Source organism: Anser brachyrhynchus, assembly GCF_964034855.1.
Source record: "Anser brachyrhynchus genome assembly, chromosome: 21".
NCBI lineage: Eukaryota > Metazoa > Chordata > Aves > Anseriformes > Anatidae > Anser > Anser brachyrhynchus.
Window position 1 is genome coordinate 8,926,428 of NC_137714.1, and position 24,693 is coordinate 8,951,120.

The 24,693-nt window shown below is 68.0% G+C and overlaps 2 protein-coding genes across 8 annotated transcripts; both read right to left on the reverse strand.

The window, feature by feature from the left end:
• Nucleotides 1-74: 74 nt before the first annotated feature.
• On the reverse strand, nt 75-5,139 carry TNFRSF25 (TNF receptor superfamily member 25). 4 transcript variants are annotated; one of them, XM_080563867.1, is made up of 6 exons: nt 4,708-5,139; nt 2,744-2,939; nt 2,487-2,618; nt 2,104-2,413; nt 1,687-2,032; nt 75-1,595 (listed from the first exon to the last, which is right to left on the reverse strand). In XM_080563867.1, exons 1-6 carry the CDS (start codon nt 4,735-4,737, stop codon nt 1,155-1,157), a joined length of 1,455 nt encoding a protein of 484 aa, XP_080419993.1. In that variant the 5' UTR covers nt 4,738-5,139; the 3' UTR covers nt 75-1,154. The 4 variants fall into 4 exon arrangements, with proteins under 4 accessions (XP_080419993.1, XP_080419991.1, XP_080419992.1 ...); XM_080563865.1 differs by having other exon boundaries at nt 2,744-5,139; XM_080563866.1 differs by having other exon boundaries at nt 1,687-1,892; nt 1,974-2,185; nt 2,261-2,618; nt 2,744-5,139.
• Nucleotides 5,140-5,280: 141 nt separating this feature from the next.
• Nucleotides 5,281-23,806, reverse strand: PLEKHG5 (pleckstrin homology and RhoGEF domain containing G5). Of its 4 annotated transcripts, none has more exons than XM_080563859.1 (22): nt 23,470-23,806; nt 16,512-16,588; nt 12,683-12,812; nt 12,462-12,564; nt 12,275-12,335; nt 12,066-12,157; nt 11,852-11,988; nt 11,628-11,776; nt 9,628-9,813; nt 9,285-9,455; nt 9,115-9,210; nt 8,973-9,023; nt 8,633-8,782; nt 8,445-8,555; nt 8,229-8,378; nt 8,006-8,143; nt 7,804-7,923; nt 7,596-7,728; nt 7,369-7,484; nt 7,126-7,295; nt 6,268-7,050; nt 5,281-6,186 (listed from the first exon to the last, which is right to left on the reverse strand). In XM_080563859.1, the coding sequence occupies exons 1-22, from the start codon at nt 23,669-23,671 to the stop codon at nt 6,177-6,179; spliced, it is 3,336 nt and encodes a 1,111-aa protein (XP_080419985.1). In that variant the 5' UTR covers nt 23,672-23,806; the 3' UTR covers nt 5,281-6,176. The 4 variants fall into 4 exon arrangements, with proteins under 4 accessions (XP_080419985.1, XP_080419986.1, XP_080419988.1 ...); XM_080563860.1 differs by lacking the exon at nt 23,470-23,806 and adding an exon at nt 23,021-23,219; XM_080563862.1 differs by lacking the exons at nt 16,512-16,588; nt 23,470-23,806 and adding an exon at nt 15,374-16,484.
• Nucleotides 23,807-24,693: the final 887 nt, after the last annotated feature.

The window sequence follows — 24,693 nt, forward strand, 5'->3', positions numbered from 1 at the left end:
GGTACGATGAGACAAAGCTGGCGCCCTGGCAGCGGCAGATCATCCTCAAGAAAGGGGATATAGCGAAGCACTAGCCCCCGCTCCCCGCAGCAGCGTAGCACCCCCGCGCGCTGCACAAGGCTCTTCGTGGCGGGAGGAGGCCGACAGGTCCCGCCGCAGGCCCTGCACCAGCCGGGACGTGCCTCGGCACCCTCCTCCCGCCGCCAACGGCCCCGGCGCTCCCGCCTCGCCCGTCCCGGAGGAGCGCCCGCCGCCACTGCCCCGCGTGCCCGTAGCCCCGTCCCGCCGCCACCCGCCTGCCGCCACCCTGCGCACGCTGCCCTTCGCAGGGAGCTCCGGGGCCGTGGGCAGCCAGGCTGCCCGGGCGGCTGCTGCAGCTCCCTGGGCTGCCGGCTCCGCTCCTTCTCCTCCCACCTCCGGAGCCACCAGAGGGAGACTTGCAGCTCGCGTCTGCCCCGGACCCTCCGCGTTTCGGCGATTAAAACGTTTAATCCCCTCCAGCAGTGCCCCGCGCTTTCCTGGGGCTGCCCTCACCGCCTGGTCCCTCCTGCCCTCCTCCCGTGGGGCTGCGCTGTGCCGCCCACGGTGCCGTCACCCGCAGCGCCCCCAGGCACGTGGAGCCCCGCTGGCCCCAGCGCGGTGCTGAGAGGCAAGCAGCAGCCCCAGGAAAAAGGGCCGGGTGCCAGAGGATGGAGAACACGCCACTTTATTGGGGTGGGGGCAGGCCCACCTGAGTGCACCCGCCCGGCGGACTTGAGAACTATCCCATGGGTTGGCAGCGGGCTCGGCACCCGCTCGTCCCGCGAGCAGCACGCGCCCAGGAGCCCGGCCAGGCAACCTGCGAACCGGGGGCAGTGTCCAATGCAGCCCCCGGAGCAGGAGGACATAAATAGTGGGGGGTGGCTGGGGAGGGGAGCTCCGTCCTGCTCCTGCAGCCTGAGCCCACAGTCTGGATAACTGACATAAAATGTCTACATGGCATAAGTAACAATACTTAGGGGTACGGCGCCCCACGGCACCAGGGCAGGGTGGTCCCGTAGGGACCCTGCTTTTCTGGGATGTGTCTGTCCCTGGGCCCACGGGGTCACAATACAGCCTAGGAGGGGACCCTGGGGCAGCCGGTGGTGCTGCCTTCCCAGGCTGGGGACGTGGGGTCAGGGTCCCGCCGACAGGCTCTGGCGCAGCGCCTCGGCACAGCCCGCCAGCTCCATGTGCTCCAGGGCGGCAAAGATGCGGTCAAGCGTGGCACTGGTCTGCTGGCACCAGCGCTTCAGCATCTCGTACTGCTGGTCGCGGAAGTGGGTCACCTCCATCTCCACCAGCTCGATCTCCATGTCCCGCAGCTCCAGCACCCGCATGAATTCCTTCCAGCGCCGCACCGGCACCGCATTGATGACGGCGTAGAGCTGGCTGCCCTGCAGCAGGGCGCAGCGCTGGGGGCTGCGGGGGCGCGAGTCGGGGCCCCGCGCTGTGCGGGGCTCCTGGGGCGCTGAGGGCTCCACGCCGCCATCCAGCAGTGCTGCTCCGCTGAGGCACTTGTGCAAGGCCCAGGACTCGGGGCTCTTCCTCGCTGTGCTGGGGCTGTGCTCACAGACCTGTTTGGGGGAGACACGACCTGGTCCAATGAGGACCGTACTGCCGTGGCTGGTAACCCCCCACCGCAGCCGCCCTGTCACAGGCACTGACCTGGCACGGCACTGTCTCCGTCGCTACAGCCTCCTGGGTGGGGGAGAATGTGCAGGCCGTGGGGCTGGGGCAGCCCTGGGGTGGGACTGTGAGGAGGGGGCTGCCCACCAGGGTCCTGTGCTGGAGCCACCTCCTCTTGTAGATGACGAAGGCGCCCATGAAGAGGGGCACAGTCAGGGCCAGCAGGAGGTACTGCAGCCCCGAGCCTGCAAGGGAGCAACGCGGTGTCCCACAGAGCCGTGCCCACCCCGCTGCCCTGGCGCCCCCAGCCCCGCTGCCCCGCGCACCTCGGGCGCTGCCTCCGCACGCCTGCTGGCACTCCTCGCCGCACGTCTCCGGGGTGCTCCTGCAAGGAGAGGGAACGTGGGCACCGCGCTGCACCGCCGGCCACGCAACCCCTCCCGGGATGCTGCTTACATGTGGCACGGCCGGCACTCGCTGCCCTTGGCGTAGAAGTTGGGCTTGCAGCTGCCGCACAGCGTGTCCTGCGTGTCTGAGCCTGGGGAGAGGGCACATGTCAGGACTGCGGTGGGCCCAGGGGGTGGCACCCCGAGGACTGGGTGACAGGACTCACAGGGCCGCTGGACCAGCCTCCCCGGGCAGAGCTGGCACTTGCTGCAGGAGAATTCGTTGCAGTGCTCGTTCAGGCAGCTGCGGAAGTGGCCAGGCTTGCAGCCACAGGCGACGTTGCTGGTGGCCGAGCAGTTGCTCAGCACGCTCTGGAAAGCTGCAGGTGTGGGGGTGAGCAGGGTGGTACAGCATGGCACAGCACAGCGCGGCGCGGGGCACTGCCAGCTCACCGTGGTGGTCGCACTCATAGCAAACATGGCACTTGGTGCGGGTGTTGGGCTGGGAGTGGTAGGTGCCATCGGGACAGGCTGCACAGTCGCTGTCATTGCCATGCTTCGAGCAGGGGTTCTTCAGGTACGTCCCTGTGCAGGCAGCAGGGTGACAAGTGGCACGGCCACTACTGCACGCCCAGGCAGTGCCATGCCATGATGTATGTGGCAGGCCGTGTGCCTGGCGTACTGTGCCATGCCAGCTGCACTTCTCTCACCTGCTGGACACTGGGGGCAGCACCGACGAGCCTCATCGATCCAGTTCATCCCGGTGGGGCAGGTGGGCTTTGCAGCGAGCCTCCGTGGATGGGCGGGCAGCTGCGCTGGGCCCTGCTGCCCCTGTGACACAGCGCAGTCCTGGCAGCCCAGGGGCAGCAACCCGCTTGCCAGCAGCCACAGCACTGCCAGGACAACCTGCAGGCAGGGAAAGGGCAGGGCTGCAGACAGCTGGCACCCAGGCATGGGGTGGGCGCCCCGGGGAGCCGTGCAGCAGGGCTGGGCTGTCGTGCTTACCGTGCTTCCAGCCACGCGCAATCAGGCAACAGGGACTGGCACTGAGGTTTGACCACCTGAGCCCAAGCCAAGCACAGCCTGGTGCATCGCAAGGCCGGTGGATGCTGGTGCCCCTGCCGGGCCCCACACTGGCTTCAGGGCAGGACAGCCGGAGAGGTGGCCCCGTGCCCCAGGGCTGCGCGGGTGTGCGGCCCAGGGCTGGGAATGCCCCGCGGCAGCCCCTGGGCCGTGCTTTCCCCTCGGTACCTGAGTAAGCGGCTTCCTGCCTGGGCTGCAGGGCACGCGCTGCGGGGGTGCGGGGGCCACCCTGCCTGGGCTCGGGCAGGGATGGGGAGGAGGGAGGCTGGTGCACGGGCAGACCTGGTGCTGCTGCCCACAGGCACCCAGCCGGGGACGCCTTCAGCCAGCCCGGGCTGGGACTCAACCCCATGCTGCATGCAGGGGCTGGGCGCGTGAGGGTTAATGCTGCCTCCCTTTACTTTCCTCTGTTTTATCTTCCTCACAGATGAGGCGATTTCCTCCCTGAGAGGAAACCATGCCCAGCTCATGCTCTCCCTCGATGCTATCGTGCTTTGTACGTGCGTCCCAAACTAGGTCACCGCTCCCCCGCCGCCCCGTCTGGGGTGCTGGGTGCTGTACGGAGGGGAGCCCCCGCGTGGGCTGCGCAGGGGGTGTCCGCACCGGCTCCACTGCCGGCAGCGCGGTGGGCAGGGGGTGGGGTCCATGGGGCAGGCACTGCGTGCCCAGCCACGGCGGGCAGCGAGCCAGGGGATTCCACACCAGGGACTGGATTTCCCAGCCGAGATTGCCCCGATTACAGGGACTGAATCATTTTCTATTAAACCCGCCACCGGTGGACTGGAAACAGTGCACAGGCTGTCCCATTTGCATAGCGCCGCGATCAGATCAGGGCAGACGCACCGCGACGAGCTGGCCCGGCAGCCAGCGGCACGTCTGAGTCAGCGGCACAGCCCCACCGAGGCACGAGCCTCCCGCAGCGGGGCCCTGCTGGCACGCGAGGGCACTGCCCCTTCCTGGGCACCCGCTAGGGCAGGGGCCGCAGTGCCAGGCAGGGGGTGCCCCGCAGGAAGGGAGCTGCCTGCACAGCTGCCGTCTGCTGCCGGTTACCCCGCGGGGCCACCGCTTCCTGTGCTGCGCAAGCGCCACCCCTACCCGTAACGCGGCTCCGGCTGCAGGCTCCGCGGGCACTGGAGCACCCAGCCACCGAGTCCCCTCGGCTGCCCCAGTGTCCTCAGCTACCACCACGTGCAGCACTGCAGCCAGCATCCCTGATGGGTGCCTGCAGGCTCGTGGTGCAGCCTGTCGGTGGTCCCGTGGCTGTGCCCTGCCATCAGCCCCACAGCCACATCACACCCATCATCCCGGTGGCTACAGCTGCAGTCCCCAAGGCCAAGCTATGCCACAGTCCCTGTGACTGGGCTGTGTCTGTAGTCCCCGTGGCCATGTCGACAGTCCCGTGGCTGTGCCATACCCGTGGTTCCCATCACCATGCTGTGCCCTGTGGCTGTGCCGTGCCCATTGTCCCTGTGACCTTGCCCACAGTCCCCACAGCCATGCCTGCTGTGGCCATGCCACCCACAGCCACAGCCTGGTCACACCGGGGCTGCTCCCATCCCGGCTGCAGTGACCCCAGCCCCACCACACTCACCGAAGCTGCCCCTGGGCAGTGGCGCTTCATCCTTGAAGCCGACGTGGCTGGGTCATGCCGGGTGGTGGTGGTGGGCGCAGCAGAGCGCGGGGTCCCCAGTGCCAGGGAGGCTCAGCGTGAGGGCAGGGTGCCCCGGCGCCCCATCGCCGCCGCGCGACGCGTGGTGAATGAGTGCCAGCCCTCCCCAGGCAGGCTTTTACACTCAATCGCAGCAGGAGGAAATGCTTTTTTGGAAATGAGTCCAGAGGGTGCAAAACCACATGACGGGAGTGCCGCGCAGGAGGGACCTGCGCCGGCCCGCCGCGCCCCTCCCATTCCCCCCCCCCACCGCTGGCACAGCCCCGCCATGGGCCGGGGGGACGCACAGGACTCCCAGCTTTGCCAGGCAGAGCTGATGCCCCCAGACCCTAACCCACACCCTGGGTGATGAGCCTGGAGCTGTCTCCGTGAGCCTCACTGTGGTGTCCGCCACAGGCTGTGCTCCCTTTGGCTGTGCCCCACACCTGTCCCCCCCAACCCACAGCGCCCTGGGGGCTGCCCCAGGTGCCCCAAAGGAGAGGCGAGGCAGGCACAAGCGTGCACACAGCTAGGTTTATTGCTCGGCCGGACCACAGCGGCAGGAGGGGCGGCCACGGCACTGGCCCCCACCCACCAGGACCGCGCTGCAGCCAGCACAAGTGCCTTGGCCAGCGCGTGTCCATGGCACAGCCGCCGTCACCTCCCTGTCCCAGCAGGCAGTGCTGCTGCGGGGACAGCCTGAAGCTAAATAAAAACACACTCCATGAGGGTGCCCTGCTCCGGTGTGGGCCATGTCTATGGGCAGCAACTCCCCACTGGGCCATGGACCACAGCCTGGCATGGGACGGCACCCAGCACTCGGCCCCTGCCATGTCAGCCCGTGCCACCGAGGCTCCTCGCTCCTTACACTGGCCTTGGCCACCCACAGCCGCTGCCTCCCACCAAACTGCCCTGACCAGGCCCCGTGGCAACCGCCAGCCCAGCACCGTCCCCTCCTGCCACCACCCCCGGCCTCCCGCCCCGCGCGCCGGCAGCTCCGTGCCGCCCGCGCCACGGCCCTCTCGCACCTTCTCCGCTCACCGCCGCCAACATCACGATCCCTCCTCCCCCCGGAGCCGCCCCAGCCCGCAGCCTTCCCGGGCGCAGCCCTGCTCCACCCCACCGCCTGGCCCCAGCGCTCTGCGGGCGAGGGCTCAGCCCGAGCCATGCGTCGTGTCCGGCCCCACACGGCCGCTCCCTGGGTAGAAATGGGCAGCCTGGTGCCGCCCTGCCCGGGACGTGTCCTCCCAGAGGGGGCCGCTCCATGTCCCCACACATGCTCGCGTGACATCCTGGCACAAGCTGGCGGGCACTCGCTCTACCCGGCCCTGGCATTACGCTATGGTTAGAAGCAGGAGGAGCTCCTCGGAGCGGCCGCGCGTCCATCCTCATCCTCGCCACCCTGGCAGCTCTCAGACCTCCCTGCAAGGCACAGAGAGAGAGAAGCACTGTTAGCATGGGGCCCTGGCGCACGGCGAGCAGAGGGGAGGGGGCTGCACGTACGAGGCCGTCAGCGTGGAGTTGAGGAGCAAGGTGGTCCGGATCCGGTAGAGCTGGGCCATCGTCAGCTTGCGGTGCTGTGCCGAAGGCGGGTCCGAGAGGGTGCGGCGGGCGGGGGGCTGTGGGCCACGGCTGGGCTGGCCCAGGGCGGGCCCTGGGGTCTCTGCGTGTTCCTCCGGCTCCGAGAGCTCAGAAGTGGAGTCACCGCTGCTGCTGCCAGCGCTGGGGGTGGCTGGGTGCCCCGGGGCACATCCAGTCCGCTGGGGGAGCGGGGGGCTGGGGGGGGCCGCACAGAGGTCAGAGAGGCTCCGGCTCTGGCTGAGCGGGGCCGGGGGGCTGGCCAGCAGCTGCAGGAGGCTGGCCTCCGACTTGGACTTGAGCACCTGGGCCTTGCAGGGCAGGAGCTGCACAGGCATCCGGCGACGCAGCCGGGGTGAAGGCGGCCGCGGGGTTGGGACATCCCGCCCCTCCTCGGCCACCACATCCTGCTGCCGGGTGAAGTCCCGCGGTGAGGCGGGCGAGAGCGTGCCGTAAGCGCTGTCGATGGATGCCGAGCGGCAGCTGCTGGTCTGGGCGGCCGGGCCCTGGGGCAGGGGCAGGGTGTCCGTGGGCAGCTCTCTGATCAAGGTGCTGCTGGAGGTGCCGGTGCTCACAGAGGTGCCGGTGCTCACGGAGGTGCTGTCTGATGGTGAGCCAAACGGCCCCACGTCCGAGTCCGGGGAGGAGAGCTCATCACCACCATCCACCACCACCACCGAGATGGTCTCAGTGGAGCCATCCGAGAGGCTGCAAAAGCGGGGAAGGTGAGGAGGGGGCGGCACTGTGCCCAGGGGAGTGCAGAGCCCCTGTCCCACTCCGTACCACTGCTGGGAGTCCAGGCTGGTGCTGCTGCGGCGCAGGACAGTGGGCGAGCTGGCGGCTGAGGTGCTGCTCTCTCCATCTTCCTCCTCCTCCTCCTCTTCTTCCTCTTCCTGCAGGCGCTGGCACTGCCCGCGCTGCAGCTCCTGCAGCCGTAGCCGCTGCAGCAGGTTCTGGGGAAGGGGAGGTGTCAGTGGGCAGCAGGCATGGGACCCCCTCGCCCCCCTCACCCTCGGCACCCCTCACCTGCGCGTTGTGCAGCGCCTCGACCCAGCTGCGGCACAGCGACTGCCCACTGGCCTGGAAGGTGTAGGCAGCCACAGCACTCCCAAACTCATTCAGGTAGATGAGGAGGAAGGAACCTGCGGGGACGGGGGGCCGTGAGCTGCACCATGGGGCCAGCCAGGGCTCCCGGCACCTCCCTGGGGTGGGGGCCAGCTGCCCAGTGCCCCATCCCCACCAGGGCTGCTCACCTGGGTCCTTCAGCTCCCGACAGACGACCTTGTCCACCAGCAAGGGCTGCCGGACCACCTTGGTGCGCTCAGCCTTCTTGACAGGCTTGGTGATGAGGAAGAGGTCGGTGAAGAGGAAGCAGTAGACATCCATCTGGGGACAAGAGCAAGACCGTGGGTGCTGGCCAGCACGCAGGGGGGCGAGCTCCCCGTCCCCCGTGGTCCTCACCTTGCTGTCTTTACCTTCCCGCATCTTCAGGCTGCCCTCAAGGAGGAGCTGCCGGGTGTCGTCCGGGGAGGTGCCGGGCATGGGGGCCGTCAGGTCCAGCCGCAGGAACTCCTTCAGCAGCTGCGGGGAGCCGCTGGCATCAGCAAGGGGCAGGCCACGGCCTGGGCGGCACGAGACAGCAGCTCTGGCACGCCCAGCCTACCTTGTCCACCTCATCCGTGCTGCCCTCCACCACCTCGTAGGCATCGATGCGGCTGAGGATGGCAGCCAGGCGCTGCTGCTCCTGACGCTGCCGCATACGTGAGTTGACGTGGTTGATGAAGTGCTCCACGGAGCCGATCTGCAGCGTGGGCAGCAGATGTGAGGGGCTGGGGGCCGCCCCACTTCGAGCCCACCTGCTTGCATCCCCATGCCGTGCCCCTTACCATGGTGAGGATAGCATCACGGGTGCGCGCGTCGTCCGTCTTCTTCAGCACGGACTTGAGGAGCAGCGGGTACTTGGTGAGGCGCTGGTGTGGCTTCACCAGCATGTCGCTGAGCTTCAGGCGGCTGCACTGCTTGTGCTTCTCGGCCCACTGCGGCATGCAGGTGTCAGCCCCGGCTGCAGCCACGGCCCCCACCCTGTGCTGCTCCCACCTTACCGTCACGTAGGCGCGGAAGAGCTCGCTGTCCCGCAGCAGCGTTCGCATGTACTCCATGCAGCCCTCCTCCTCCATGCAGTACTGGATGTAGGGCTTGAAGAGCGAGCCAAACTGCGGGCAGCACAGAGGTGTCACCGCTGGTCACAGCACCGCACGGCCCCCCAGCACAGCATGGGCTCCCCGCTCACCGTCTTGAAGCCCTTGAGGAAGTCCACGGGGTCGAGCAGCGCCTTGGTCCGGCGGGCCTTGTCCAGCACCGGGGCCATGACGCTGCTCCACAGGCTGCGGTGCAGCTGGATGATCTCCCTGATGTTGCCAAAGAGTCGCTCGGCATCCACCTGTGGGGTAGGTGGGGAGCTGCACAAGGCCCAGCACCATGCCAGCACCACGGGTGGGGGTCCCAACCCCACGCACCCCACTCCATGCTGGGGAAACCCCTGCCACGTGCTGGCCCCCCGAGACCACCTGCGGCGATACTGCGCCATTCCCAGACCCCGCGCAGCCCCGGCCCGCCGCGGTGCTGCTCACCTCGCACAGCAGCCCCGACTCCTGCAGGTTCAGCAGGCAGCAGAGGAAGAGCTGTGGGGACAGAGCAGGAGCCCGTGGGGGAGCCGCTGAGGCACAGGGCACCCGTAGCCGGGGATCCCTGGCGGGCGGCAGGGGCACTCACGTCGGTGATGACTTTGAGCTTGCGGATGTAGGTGGCCTCGGTGTGCAGCAGCTCCCAGATGGCTTCCTGCTGGTGGCACTGCCGGCGCGTCAGGGCCTGCGGGGCTGAGCGTTAGTGCCGCGCCAGACGGGGAGTGGGGACGCCGTGGCCACCGGCACCCCTGGCCCTACCTCCGTGCCCTCGATGATTTGCTGCCAGCTGTCCTCCAGCGCCAGGCTGCTGTCATCCCCGTCCTCCTCCCAGGAGTCCTGGTCGAAGCGGAGCTGCGGCGGCAGCTTGGGCAGCCCGAAGCTGCTGTAGGTGTGCAGCTTGCTCTCCAGCTGCTCCATCTTATCCACCTCCTGCCCAGGAAGCGTGGAGCCGATGGGCCAGGGTTGGAGGGGACAAGGCACAGCCCTCCCCGCGCTGCCCACAGAGCTGGGGCGTGACCACAGATGACCTCGTCCCACCGCCTCAGCCCAGCGGGGCTGCAGCCTCGCCGCCCCCACACCCCCTCCCCGCGCGCCCACCTACCCGCCCGAAGGGGCCGGTGCCAGCGCCGGAGCTGAAGAAGCCGCTGAAGCGGCTGGCGGCACGGTTCTTCCAGGTGTCGGTGCCATTGGTGGGCAGGGAGCCACTGCCGTGTGGGGACAGCTCGGGGCCAGGGATGCTGGCGTCCCCCAGGAACTCCGTCATGTTCTTCCTCCGCCTGCCCGGAGCCTGTGCGGGGACAGCCGGCGGTGTCCCCAGGTGGGCGCCTGGCCCTGCACACTCCACGACGCGGGGCCAGCCCCAGGGGGCCGCGTCCTGCCCCTGCTCTCCTCCTCGCCTGGCTGCGGCCGTGCCGCTGGGATGGGCCCGGGGTGGGGATGGCGGCGGGGCAGAGACGACAGCGCAACACAACCCAACAGCAAGGCCAGCCTTGCGTGCAGACAGCGCCGTGCCTGCGGCAGGCTCCGGCCCCCAGGGCTCCAGCCCCCGGGGCAGACGGGTCCCCCCGCCGCACACCCGCAGCCCCGTCCCGTGCCGGGGCGCGCAGAGCTGTGCCCTCCGTGGGGCACGAGCCCGCTCTGCCGGCGCCCGCACTGACCTGCGTACCTGCATCCCGGCTGCGTGCGGGCCCACGCGGCCGCTCCTCGCCCTCGCCCCGGCAGAGCGGGGCACCGCGGCTCAGCGCATCCCGCGGGGCCGAGCACCCCGAGCCCCGCGCCGCCCGCCCAGGCGTGCTCTGAACTTGAACTGTGAAGTCGGGCAGGCTCTGGCCGGGCTCCTCCGAACAAAAGGAGGTGGGGCCAGCGCAGAAAACCTAATTTCCCTCCTCGCCAGATAAGCTAAACAGACCCAAACAATTCGCTGGCAAAGATCAAAGACCCCCAGCCCGCGGCAGGAGCTGGGTCCCAGCCAGGCAGCGCCCACCTGCCCGGGCACCACGGCACAGCCCCGCTCACGCATCCCTGCATCCCTGCGCCAAGGCCATGCCGGGACGTGGCCACTGCCCTCTCCTTGCCCCGGCACAAAGGGCGGCCGGGCTGCAGCTCCCCGCCTGCCCACGGGACTCGGCACATCCCTGCTCCCTGCCACATCCCCTCCCGGGAGGGCACCGGGTGGCACAGAGAGCCCCACCACCCCCAGACCCCCAGACACCCTGGGCCATTGCCGTGTGCCCAGATGAGCCCTGGCGAACCTACCCCACTTCGCTCCAAAAGTGGCCCCGTAGCTCACCGTGCCATGCTGTCCCCAAGCATCCCGGGTCACACCAGCCCTGCTGCCCTGGCTCAGCTCTGCTCCTGACTGCCCTCGGGGACCTGGCTGGGGCTGAGACCGCCGTGGGGGCAGCCCCACGCCCGCCGGCCCCCTTGCCCCAGCAGGGGAGTGCTGGTCCCGCTGCCAGGCATTGTAGTGCTGGATGCGGGCAGCCACCAGCCCCGGCCACACAGCCAGGGTGCTGCCTTCAGGGGCCTCTGGCACGGGGCTGAGAGCCGCTGTTCCCCTGCTGGGTACCCTGGGGCCACATCCCCCAGGAGCAGGAGCTGCGTGGCTGCGTGGCCCCATGAGGGTGGCACCTGCTCCCACGGGGAGTGGTGCTGAGCCCGGCCCCACGCCTTATCTGGGGCCAGGGTCCATGGGGCAGGACCGAGGCTGCAGACGGCAGCTGCCAGGCGCCATGGCGAGGAGGGACGGCGGCCACGTCCCAGCTGGGAGCGCAGCCAGGGCAAGCCCTGGGGTCGATGTGGAAGCTCACAGCCTCCCCGCGGGGCCCTGGGGTGTGGAGCTGCCCGTTTGCTTTGCTCTGGTACCAGCCCGTACGTGGCACGGCCGCGGGGCCACCAGCTGAGCTGCCACGCCTGGCGCAGGCACTGCGGTGTGGCACGGCACAGCACTGCTGGCTCAGCACAGCTGGGAGCTGAGCCTGGGGCTCCAGGGAGGTCTTCGGCCCGCCAGGCATGAGGCCATACAGGAGACCAGACATGGGGGCATAGAGGGCTATGGGAGACCCCATCCCCAAGCTCCCCAGGGCCACCACCGGTACTCACCAGGACCTCAGCACCCTCCCGGCGGCCGGGCACCAGCTCCAGCGCTGGCCCGAAGAGCGCAGCGGTGCCAGCGGGGCGCAGGATGGGCAGGCTGGCCGACCGGGCATCCCGTGCTGCCTGCTCCACCTTCAGCTCGTCCCCGGGCTTGGCTGTGGAAGTGCAGAGCCGTCAGAGCCCCCAGCCCCGTGGTGCCTGGGCCTGGCCCCCCGCAGGCCTCTCCGCACCTTTCACCCGTAGGTAGTGTCCCCCGAAGCGGTACGCCTCGAAGTGGAGGGAGAGCGGTGTGTTGGACTGGTCCAGGTAGATGTCCACCTTGCTCTGCTCGATCGCCTTCCTCTCAAAGACCGGCAGCAGCACCTCCCTGCGGGGACACCAGCCCTGTGGGTCCCATGGGGCCCCTGCACCGGGGCCGTAACCGGGCGGCGGAGGTGGACTCACCCCAGGGACTTCTTTTTCATGGCCGGCACGATCTCCGCCTCGATGTCGACATTCAGGTCGAACTTCAGGGTGAAGCACTCCTTGCTGGGGTCCTGTGGGGGATAAGCTGCTCACCAATGGCCCAGTGCTGGGCTCCCAGCCGTCCCAGCTGGGCCACAGCACAGCCCCTGCACCCTGCAGAGCCCACGGGGCGCGGGACGGTTCCTTACATCCGTGTGTCTGCGCCGAGCCTTCTTCTTGGGCAGCTTCAGCGCCGAGCTCTTCCTGTCCCTGCAGGCACAGCACGGGCAGGGTGACCGGGGCGCCCCGCAGGCTGGGGACACGCAGGGTCCGGGCACCGCGGAGGCACCCGCTCTGCCCCGAGCTGCCGCAAGCAGGGGCTCAGACACGGCTCACCCCCTCCCGTCCGCCGGTCCCTCGTCGTCTTCCTCCACGTCGGAGGCAGGGCTGGTGCGCGGGGGACACGAGCGGGTGGACACGTTGCGGGCCAGGATGGAGCCTGCGCACAGGCGTGGGGCTGAGCTGTGCCGCGACCCCCAGCCCCACGCAGGGTCCGCCAGCCCCGCACAGGTCCCACTGCGGCTGAGGGGTCCGCGGCCGCGTCCAGCCCGGCTCACCTTGCGGGGGCAAGTCGAAGCGGATGTGCCCGTCGAAGTGCATGGCGCCGTGGAGGCGGCCGTCGCAGACCTCACACAGGCTGAGGGGGCTGCTGTGGTTCAGCTGCTGGCACTCGGCGTGGTGGCATACCTGCGGGGCGCAGCCCTGGGCTGGGGCGGGGGGCCGGGCAGCAGGACCCCCACCCCAGGCTGTGCTCCGCTCTGCTCAGAGCCTCTTGGCTCAGGGGCAGTGTCAAGGTAGGGGAAGGGGACAGCAGCGAGAGCAGGGAACAGCCACGAGGCTGCTGGTGCTGCCGTGCGCGTGGGTCCGCAGCACCGAGCCCCCTGCCCAGCTCTGCTGCACTGCGCGGGGACCCCCGAGAGCCACGGGGCTGCAGCAGGAAGGCTGCACGATGCCTGGCCACGGGGGCAGGGAGGGGACCAGGGGACAGCCACCTGTGCCTCGTGTCGCCGAGCCTCCCCAGAGCCACCACACATTGCTGGTGCCCCTGGTTGGGCTGAGGGCGCGCCAGGCCCCTGCCGGCTCCCGGGGAGGCTGTGGGGCCGCTCCAGAGCCCCTTTGTGTTTGCAGGATCAGTGTCCCCACGGCAGGACGAAGGAAGCAAGTGTCTGCAGCAAAACAATGCTTGCAAGCCGATGCATTTCCTCCGATTGTGCACCCGGCCTCAGCCTCAGCCGGGCATTCACAAGCATTTATTTTTAAACCCCTGGCCAGCCCCGAACGTGGTGCACGGCCCGTGACCCCTCGCTGGGGGCTCCGGCTGGCCCCGCAACAGGGGCCGTGGTGCTGCTGGTGGCTGCAAGCCTGCACCGGGGGCACGTCCCCGCTCCCTGCAGCCGCCGGCGGGGCCCCGCAGCCGCCCTGCTGCGAGAGGCGGCCGCAGCGCAGCATCCCGGGAGGCGCGGGCCCTGCCTGCGCGGCGGAGGAAGCGCCAGTGCACCTCCAGCCGCCCCCGCTTCCTGCCCTCCTTCCTCCCGGCGCTGCTGAGGTCAGTGCTGACGCGCTCCCGACACCCGCGCGCTCCCCGCCGGGGCCACCTGCCCCTGCTCGACACCCACTGCCGAGCAGCCTCCGCCGCGGCACCCGCTGATGCAGCCCGGCCCCTGGGACGTGCCGGCCTTGTGCCGCGTGGCCGTGCAGCCCCTCTGCTCTCGGCAGGGCTGCGGCGGTGACGGCCGCCCCTGCCCGCCCTCGGAGACGGGCTCTCCTCCCCAGGCTGCCCCCCGCACCCCAAACACGGCCACCAGAGACCTCGGCGGGGCAGGAACGGGGCAGCACAGCTGCTGCCGTGATGAGGCCAAGGCAAAGGATGCCTGAACCCACTTGGCCCACTCGTGCAGAGTTTTGGCAGAGCCCAGGCGATGGGAGGAGGTGGCTGTTGGGCTCGGCTGAGCGCAGTGCTAGCAGATGAGGTGGGCAGCGGGGAGCAGCACAGCACGGCCGGGCATGGCACAGCACGGCTGGGCACGGCGGCTGCAGCTGAGCCTCTCCTTACCCTGGGCAGGCTTAAAACCCGTGGCTGCTGCGGGGCTGCCAGCAAGCACCTGTGGTCAGGTCAGAAACACCCTGAGGGACAGAAGGGTCACAAGGTCCGGCCCCGCGGTGGGGTCACTCAGTCGCGTCCCGCAGAGCCATGCACAGGAGATCCCGCGTGGCCAGGAAGGAGCAAGCACCAGCCAAGCCTGCTGGGGCCCCACCGGCACCTCTCGGGCAGCTGGAGGCAGGCACCATGCTCAGGCAGCCAGGAGACCCCTGGGTTTGGGTGCTTTTCTCTGCCCTGACCCCCCAGCTCCATGTGCACCCACCCGGGGAAAGCCCCAGGGCCCCGAGAGCCCAAGCCCAGACTGCACCCCGAGCACAGCCTCACGCATCCCGGCCCCAGCCGCGCCGATCCCCACCGAGCTCGGCTCCCGGCCTGGGACCCCCACCCCACGCTACCTCCCGTGGCGCTGTCCCTCGGGGGTCTCCGGTGCCGGCGGCAGGGCTGTCCGTGCGGCTCCCTCCCAGCACTGATGGCGACCGGCCGCAGCCCAGCGCCACGTGTGTCCCTGCCGGAGTGTTTACCCAGCAGCTCCACCCGTGCAAACACGGCCACGACACGCCTGCTGACCACCGCGCCGGATCCACCGCAAGCACCGTGCCCGGCACCGCGCACCCCTCGCCTGGCACCGGCCGCAGGGCGCCAAGGCGGTGCTGGGTCGCGCCCCCCTAACGCCACGGGGGGGTCGTGCAGCAGGAGACACCAGCCCGGCTCCCTGTGCCCTCGACGCGGCCACGTTCCCGCGGGAGCAGGGTCCGGGACGCTGGGCGGGCTGCCGGCGCGGGGCTGCCTCTGATCAGCCTGGCTCTGAAGGAGCCGGTGAGCAAAGCCCTTCTGAAACTCAGTGCTTGAAAGGTCACTGCGTCGTTACTTCCTCCCCAGTGCTCTCCAAAGCCAGTGCCTAATTTCAATAAACAGAGTAGCCCCGCTCATCTGCTCAGAATAAAAGCCCTCGATGGTGTCTGCCAGGGCTCCAGGACTAAGCAGCCATCGCTCTTGCTGCTGCAGGAATTTTCCTGTGGTGGCCTTCCAGCCGAGGCCACGAGCATCACGCCGCACGGCCGTGCCAGTGGGGAAGGGCCCGAGCACCGCGCTCCCTCCCCGCAGCCACAGCCCCCGACCCACCGAGCAGGGGAACCCTGGCACTCACCGGGAGCCGGCGCGGCCGGCGCTGCAGCAGCAGTGAGGACAGCCCTGGACCGAGCCAGCAGGTCGAGCAGCCAGAGATAAGGGGCCCTAAATCCACTCCGGCTTTACATTAGCGATCAACAAGATTAGGAGAGGTGGCATGGGGCACTTCCAGCCGCGGGCACTGCTTAACTCCCGGGGCCCTGCGCGGCCCAGGGCAGTCCCATCCCTCTGCACCTCCACTGCTGCTCGGCCAAATGAACGCGGGCACAAATGGCACCAGTGCAGCTGCTCCTCAAGCGGCTCCGCACGGCACCCGCTCCCCGCAGCACTGACACCGAGCCCCGGTACGCAGCCGTGAGCTGCCGCAGAGGATCCCTCCCTCCCGGGCACGTCCACGCTGCCTGTGCCGGCTTGCCGAGCGGTGCGCTCCCACCGGGAACAGGACAGACGGGCTCAATTAGATTAGCCTAAATTACACCAGGTGGGGAAACGGGGAAGCTGCCGCCGTGCAGTTAAATCCCAGCTGTGCACGAGCCCGCGGATACCCACGGGCTGCAGGACCGCGACGCTGCCGAGAGATGCATGCCCAGCAGGGGCTGGCACTCTCACCACGGGTGGCCACGCAGGGGATGCAGCTGCCAGGAGCCGCTGCCCTTCCCTGCCAGGTCACATCAGCTGCCCGGGGCTTTTTTCCTGCACCGGGGCCAGCGGGTGGAGCAGGAGCAGCAGGGTGCAGGCACGGCGCTCCCTGGGGCTCTCCCACAAGGGCTGGCGAACTGGCGCTGCTGCTGCGATTCCCACGGCCCCACGCCACCAGCACGCACGGGAACGAGCTTGCGCAGGGCAGGGGGCAGCACGGCCCCCCCCACGCAGCAGCTCCCGGCAGCACGGCTCGGCCGGCCGGGGCTGGCCTCACGGCTCCGGCACAGCGCGGGCTGCTCAGCGCCCCGTGGCTGCCGGCCAGGCGGCTCCACCGACCGGTTCTGCCGGCACACGGAGGCACCAGGGAGCCAGGGCGAGACCGCAGGAGCCTGCACCCGCCCCGGCTCTGCCGAGAGGAGCGGGGCACAGCCGCGCACCGAGCGCCGCGTGCCCGCTGCCCCTCCTCGCCCACAGAGCCGAAGCAGGAAAGCGGCGCTGCCCGGCTCAGGACCTACCTTGGCTGCCCTCCTCTTGTCGGTGCAGTCGGGGTGCTGGCAGTGCAGCCCCTTCTCTTCCGCCGGGCACCGCTCGTCTGTGGGTGAGAGCCAGGGTTAGCACCGGGGGCACCCGGGGGCCCTGAGCGCCCACAGCCCCGTGCCCGCCCCTGCCCGCTGTGTGGGTGCTGCCCCCGGGCCCGCCGCCCCTGCACTCCACACACACCGCTTCTGTAACTCAGCAAAGTGCTCGGGCTCAGCTGAGGCTGCTCCTGCCCCACAACCCGTACAGGAGGATGGGTCCCTGACAGCGAGGGCCCACCTTTTGGGCGCAGGGCAGAGGAAGCTGGCAGCCCAGCTGGGGACAAACCATCTCCTGAGCTGGTGAGCAGTGGCAGCCTCTGAAAACGCCCTGGCTGCCCAACCCCCCATAACCCCATGCCCAAAACCCAGCACTGCGCCTGCTGCAGAAGGGCAGCGAGCACCCTGCGCTGCCCCGGCAGTGTCAGGACCCGCTGACTCCTGCCCCAAAGCGTGGGGCTGCTGCTCTGGGCGTGCAGTGCCCCGGGGGGCTGCTGGCTGCCCACAGGGGTGCACAGCACCCCCGAAACGCGGGGCCAGGCGGGCCTGGGATGGCTTGCTGGCGGGAGAGGGCAGCCAGGAGCTGCCCCTGGGATGGGGACGGAGGCGCCAGGCACTGCCAGCGATGACGCACGCTGCTCTCCCCAAACTCCCACTGCTGCAAACTCAGGAATGGGCCCAAAGCCCCAAACCTTCCCTAATATGGAGATTTATTTCCTGACGGGCGGCAGCGCCGGGACAGCCGCGGCGCAGACCGGAGCCCCGAGGTGCCGGGGGTGCGGCTGACCCCAGCAGCACGGCCCCAGCCGGGGCGCGGGACATCACCCTGCACCCGCTTCCCACGCCGGGCACGGGCCAGGGCTGCGAGGGCAGCGCTGGGAGCGCTAAATCCGCCGCTCGCCAGCCCCCAAAGGGGCTTATGAGCTGCTTTAAGTCCTAACAGTTAAATCGGCCTTTGGGACAAATCCTATTTTGAAGGCTTTTGTTATACGTCGCATCTAATAGTTTAAAAATAACAGACTGCGGGCGGCTCACGGCAGACCGGCGGGCACCAGGTCCCGAAGCGAGCGCCCTCCTGCAGGGCAGCTGGGGACGGGGACAGGGATGGCGGCTGTGCCGGGGGCTCCCGCGGGAGGCCTGGGCTGGGCGTGCTCGTCCCGCGCGGAGCCGTGGCAGGGCTTGGCGCGGGCAGGGCTTGGCGCAGGCAGGGCACAGCGGCCCCAGCCCCAGGAGCTCATCTGGGGCTTCCCCGCCGCTCCCCACAGCCGATCCCTCTGCATCCCTCCTGCCAACAAAAACAGCTTCTGCCCCGGCCCCAGCGGGACGGGCTCGCGGCCAAGGCCGGGTTAGGTTTAGTCTGTGGAAAAGCTGCTGCCTCCTGCCCTGTCGGGGCGGGGGAGCCGGGGCTGCCGGCAGCCGCCCTGTGCCGAGACCCACAAGGCTGCAGCTTCCCCCGGCTCCGCTCTCAGGACCCATCGCGGCAGCTCCGGGGAGCCCGCGAGGTGCTGGGGCGCACGCAGGCGCCGGGTCCCCACAGGGCACGGCACCCAGCAGGGTGAGGGCTGTGTTTGCCCTCCCCTCTGCCTGCCCTGGGGCACCCCCACGGGGACCCCGCGGGCACCCACGGGCAGGGCCGGGCCCGGCGCTCGTGGGAGAGGACGGGAGCACCGCGGCTGCCGTGGGGCCCCGCTGCCCACGCGCCGGCCCCGCACCGCGGGAGCACAATGGGCGCTCTGTCCCCGCTGCCGCCCCGCAGCACCCGCTGGGCTGCTCCAGCCCCTCCTCTGCCGCCCCGCCACCATTATCATTTCACTTGACCTATTATGAATAATAACGGAAACAAATAAGAAATTCTTTCATGCCAGTGAGGGGAAGTTTTCCAAACTCACTGAAATCGTGAGGACGGGCACAGCAGCCTGCGGTGCTGGGACGCAGCCGCAGCATCCTGCCCACGGGCAGCCCCCTGCTGTCCCCCCGCGGGGACACGCTGCCCACCGGCACGGCTTTATCCAAACACTGACCGCAGCAGCGGGAGCTCACGCACGTGGCAGGACCTAAAGTATGCCACAGAGGAGCTCACTGATAGGTGCATATAGAGGCAGCCCCCGGTATCTGGCAGAAGCAGGAGGGTGCCCGGGTCCCCACGGGCACTCCCAGGGCCAGGGGAGGGATCCCGCTGCCATCAGCCCCTCTCCCCCCGCTCCTGCTGGTTCGTCGCGCCCGGCTCTCCCGGTGACTCCTGCTGACGGTCAGGGCAGGAGAGCAAGGCAAGGCGGTCACCGCACACACCACGGTCACTCGCTGTTTCAGACGTCTTTTGCGCCGGGAGGAAGCGGTGCAGCCGCGTGCAGGTGCTGGTGCAGGGACGGCTCGCCAGGCGCTCGCCAGCTGCACCCGCAGCATCCCCGTTCCCGCTGCTGGCCCCAGCTGGAGCCTCCCCTGCCGTCCCCTGGACACACCAGTTCCTCTCCCTTTTTGCAGGGGTTAGAGGGTTTTCATCAAGCCCATCGCCGCAGCCACGCACTCCTCCAGCCCCCGCGACCTACCCGCCAGCTCCTCTGTGATGTCCAGGCTGGAGCTCCAGGAGAAGCGCTCCACCGCCCCGTACTCCAGTCCTGCCAGCGCGGGGGGCAGACTCCCCAGCTCGTACGCGCCCCGCTTCTTCCAGTACAGGAACATCCTGGGGCCGCGGCCCGGGGGCCGGGGTGGCCGGCGCCGCTGCCCTCACTGCCGGGTGCCCGGGGGGGGCTGGCTCGGCCGGCCCCACGGAGCCGTGCCCACGGCGCCTGCCCCGCCGGGGCCACCGGTGGGACTAGCCGGGGGGGCCCGGCTCCGGCTTTAAGAGCAGGTCCCGCTCTCCGGACAAGCGGAGCATTCATCCCGTGAGCTGGGAGCTCTGGGGTGGCGGAGGGTGCTGCTGGAGGCTGCCCAATGCCCCGCGCACGGGGCGCACAAAGGCCCTTTCTTCAGCCTCCTACAGACATTGCACAAATTTCACTTTCCGCCGTCTATGAAAGAAATTCGGCTGAGGAGACAAGACACGCTTGTGATTAAAATAATCGGCATGAAGAGCGGGGCTGTTCGGTAGCTGTGCCGTCGGAGGGCTGGGGGGAGGAATGCTGCGGGAAGCGGGGGGCGAGCGCCGCGGCTCGACGGGGCCCCGCCGGCCGGGGCAGAGCCGCTTCGGCCGCACCAGGCGTCGCCCCGGAGAGCGGCTCCGTTCACGGGGAGCCGACGGCAGCAGCGCCCGGGCGGGCGCGGCGAGGACGGGACCGTGAGCAGGCGCTGCTGAGCCCGCGCAGCTGCCAGCACCGCTCCCGCTCCAGCTCTCCACCCCGCGCAGACACCTGGTTGTGATTCAAGTTTTAAGATCGTGGCAGAACTTTGTTCCAGCTTTCCCCTGGCTCACACAATGGAATTTTTCCCCTAAATCTGAGCGAGCAGAGAAGTGCTGGGCTTAAAACCTCCCACAGGCGGCGTGCACAGACGGCACCTTTCCCCCCGCGCCCCCAGCAGGAGCCCCGGTGGTGGTGGTGCTCAGCTCCCCTACTGAGGCACCAGCAGGTGACGAGGAGGAGACGGGGCTGGGGCCAAACCCGGGCAAGCCCCCCAGCCCCTTTCTGACCGACCCTGGGACAGTTCCCAGTCTCTCTGTGGGACACTGGGGTGTGCAACTCTGCCCTTGCAGTGAGCTTCCCTCCTGGCCTCTTGCCCCAGGCCTGTTATTGTAGGTTTGTCTACATCAAAATGCATTTTTCTGTATGTTGACTTGGCCTCCATAGAGGCTAAATCCTCATCAATTAAATCCATCCATGCAAATTGTGATTTTTTTTTTTTTCTTTTAAGACCTCTCTTGGTTGGTTTAGCCACTGTCAGCTTGGGATATAAATTCAGCCCTACAAAGGTTTATGGAAAATACCTGTGCAGGAAGGGTAGCAGCAGCTGAACAAAACTGCAGTGAGCAGAACTGAGAGGAGCCGTGGGCCAGCGCAGGAGCACTTTGTGCCTGATTGCTTCCTTGCTGGGCTGCAGCCACCACCTGGTCAGCAGCACCTGGGGCACACGTTGGGCCAGGACCAGCTGCACTGCTGGGTTTGTGACACTGAGCCCAAAGGAGGGGACCTCAACACGAGAAATAGGCTCAGGGAACACGGCTGGTGTGAGCACAGCCGTGGTGGTGCCCCAGGGGGACGAGGGATGGACGCCAGCCCCGAGGACCCGTCCTGTCCATTCCTGCTCGCCTTCCTGGCTGCTGCGTTCCCCTGCATCGCAGGGACTGCCCCGAGCACAGACGATAAAAGCAGCATGGCCAAGCAACAGACGAGGGCTGCTGCTGAATTTCTCTAGCCCCTGGCCACGTCTGCAGAGCCACCGCCACCGGCAGGCCCTCGGCCTCACACCTGCGGCAGCGCGAGCTTTGTGCTTGGCCTGCTGAGTGGGACTCCCCTTCTTCCCAGGGGAGCACGCAGAGCAGCAAGCGTCTGCTGCACCAGGAGCCTGGAAAGCCTCTCTGGGGGCTGCGGGGGGGAAGGGAGAGGAGAAAACACGGCGGGGGCAGCGCACCCCCCGGCGCAGCTGCTGCTCGCCCAGAAGCGACGCCTGCTCCCGCGGAGGGGATGTGCCCACGGAGCCGGCCCGGGGCTGCGGGGCCGGAGCCGGCCCGGGGCTGCGGGGCCAGACCCGCGCGCTGCCTGGGGAAGGGCCGGCAGGGCTGGATCCTGCCAGCACTGACACAAACTGCCGCCCAGTTAAATCCCTAGAGCAGAACTTCATCAACATTGAAATGACTCTACCCACCAGTCCCGAGGAACGAGTTCAAACACCATTGTTTCCTCCCTGGCAAGCTCTCCCCCAGCACTGGTGCTGCTGGCTGCGGCAGCCTCCGCTGACACCGAGGCAGGCACAGATGCATGGACCAGGAGACAAGTTTCATTTTTCTCCTTTTCTTTGCAAGGAGGACGGGCACTGAGACCTGCACTGAACAAAACTCTCCCTAAAATAGGAAAAAAACTGCACGGAAAGATCAGCCAGGCTAAGACAATTCCAGCCCCAAAATTCATCATCATCAACACCGTCTTCTTCGAGTACCACATGCTCAGCATAGTTCTGCTGTTTCTACGCACCCTTTGCCAGAAAAGGTAGCCAGAACTGAAGAAAATCATTGCTGGTATGTTAGTAGATTAAAAAAAAATCACGGATCCTGTTGTATTTAGCACACTATTGATACTTTAAGTGCCAAAAAATCAATTTCCTATTGATTACAACACTTTTGTATCAAAACACAGCAGGTGGTTCACAGAAAGCCACTCCTGAAACTAACTTGAGCTTTTGTAGTGGGGAAAGAAAGTGTGACTGATATCCATGGTGTGCCCCCATCCGTGGCGAGAAGGGGGCCTGCGCCTCTCCGTTTACCTGCTGAGGATTTAGGAGGAGCAGCAGGGAGAAGCAGGTGGCCCTCAGCCAGCCCGCGCGAGGAGAGCAAGGCAAAGACAAGGCTGGTGAGAGCGTGAACTCCAGAGAAGGAGAGTGTGGTATTTAGCACGTATCCAAACAGATGCTGTGAGAAGAGAGGGAATGAATAATGGAAAACTCCAGAGCCCCGTAAAAGTTTCCTAACGGCATGCCCCACTGCGCCGGGAGCCGTCCCTGCGCGCCGCGCCGGACCCTTTACTGACCGACGCTCACCAGAGCCCACCCCGGGGAGCAGGCGGTGCAGCAGGCGGCCAGGCCCTCCCCACCAGCCCCTTCCCGGCCCCCTCAGACGTTTCCATCTGTAAATCGCAGCTGACAGGATTCAGCTCCGCCACCTGCTGCGGCTCTGACCGTGGGGACGGTGCGGCGGAGCCCGGCAGGCTGTGCCGGGGGCATTACGCGCCCACGTTCGCTATGGCGGCGCCCCCAGAAGAGCACGTTTTAAGGCTGTCCAAGCACTACACGCCATTTCACTGGGAACTGCCCGTTTCCCACACTGCGGGCTGAACTAAACGCTGGAACTGGTGGGAAGATGCACACAACGCCGGCATTCACTGCTGCAGCCTCGAGCGGCCACCTCAGCGCGTGGGGGCAGGCGGCGGGCAGCGCCCCGGCAGGGCCCAGCCTCGAGGGGCGCCGCGTGCTCCGCGTGCTGCTCGACGGCCTCGGCGGGCTGAAGGCCCCCGGTCCCGGGTCCCTGCGCGGCCCCGGGCACCCGGCGGCCCCCGTGCCGGGTGCGGGAGCCCCGCGGGGCTGGGTTGGGCTGGGCTGGGCTGCGCTGGGCGCTCCCCGGCCCACGCCAGGACGGGGGCGCAGCCGCAGCCCCCCCGCGCTCCCGGGGCAGCGATCGCGGCCGGCAGAACGCGGCCACCCCGCTGCCGGGGCTGGGGGCGCCCCCGAGGGGGCTGCAGCCCGCGCCCCGCCGGTGCCGCCCCCCCCCCCGGTCCCTCCGGTCCCGTCCCCCCCGCGCTACTCACGCGTCGCCCGGCGCAGGTTGAGCCAGCTGCGGGGGGGGGACCCGCGCTTGGCCGCCGCGGAGCTCATGGCCGGGGCCGCGAGGGGCTGCTCGGCCGGCCCCGAGGGGGGCTCCCTCCACCCGCGCCCCCCGCCCCCGGCCCGGCCCCGCTCCGCACCGGGCCCGCAGCCGCCGCGGCGGGGGGCGGAGGCGCGGCCGCCCCGCTCCGCCCCGGCCCGGCCCCGCCGCACCTCTCGCAGCGCCGCTGCCCGGGGCCGGGCCCCCCCGCCCGTTCTCGCCGCCGGGCAGGGGAGGCCGCCGCCAGGCCCGGGGGGCTCGGGGCCGGGGCCGCTCCGAGCTCTGCCGCCCTGCGAGGCAGCGACGCCGCGCGGAGCCCTCCAGCTGCGGCCCACGCCTGGGGGCCCCCGGCCCCCCGTGAAGCGAGCCCCTTTGTTTGATCCGTGCGCTTACAGGTACAGCTCCAGGGCGTTAGGCGATCTCCCAGCAGCCGGGTAAAAGCATTTTCCGCGGATTGCTCAGCCCCAGCGGCAGGCAGCGCGCACCCCTCCCGCAGGAGCTGCCCGCAGCCAGCGGGGCCCCGAGGAGCTGCGGAGGGCACCGGGCCCGCTGCACGGCCGGACACGGGCACCCCTGGGGACGGGGCCAAGGGCATCGCTTCAGTAACCAGACGGGGCTGCAGGCAACGCCACACCGCGGCGCCAGAAACCCCGGCCAGAGGGGAGGTTGGCTTCGCAGTTACGGATCCATTAAACGCCCAGCTCTCCCGTTACCTATTTAGAAAAGGTGTTCCCAGACAGGTCCTCAGCTTAGCCCAGGTTTCTTACCCCTGCGTCACTGCCCACAAACTCATCTTCACTCAAGCACAAATTGCTGCTCCCCCAAAAAGGTGAGGGAAAAAAAAAAAAAAAAACAAAGCTCCTCTAGTCCTCCACTGGGTGAGACTTAAATGAGACTGAGTGCATTGGTGTCCAATGCAGTACATGGGTAACACATTCCTCTCCCCTTCCAGCCCAGTTTATCTTCTACTCATTCCCCAACGCCTTTAGAAAGAGACGGATGATACAGTCACATCAGAAGCAGAGCTCTCCTCAGATTTATACCCAAAGCATTTAATCTGTCACAACAGGGTGCACAGCCAGAGCAAACTAAGGCTGAAAAAAGCACGATCACTGGCCCCAGAGGATGCCAGGTAGCACATCTGCTCCTCCAGCTTTCTGAGGCGCATGCACCTTCCTTATGTACCGGGTGGTTTCAACAGGATGGCTGATTACACCTGCCCTTTTCCCCAGAGCTGGGTTAACACAACACGTATTGCCCGGGACCTGAGCGAACTTGGACAGCCCATCCCTCCTTCCCACCAGCATCAGCACTTACACCTGCACCGCCACCCCACCTGCAGCCCAGGTGAGGAGGCATGATGCTCACCAACACTTCAGGAGATAACTAGTATGAGAACACTGCAAGCTCTTAAAGTTGTGAGTAAAACTAACTTACAGTTACTGTGGAGGTATACGTGCACCCACCTGCTGTAGTGCGTCAATTCTCTGAAATCTAGAGTTACCTTAAGGCTAGACTTCAGTCAGGAGAATCACTTCATGCCACAAGCTACTACTTTAAGTAAGGAAGAGCTTCTGGTAACCACCCACAGCCATGTCCAAGTCAGGGCAGGCTTTG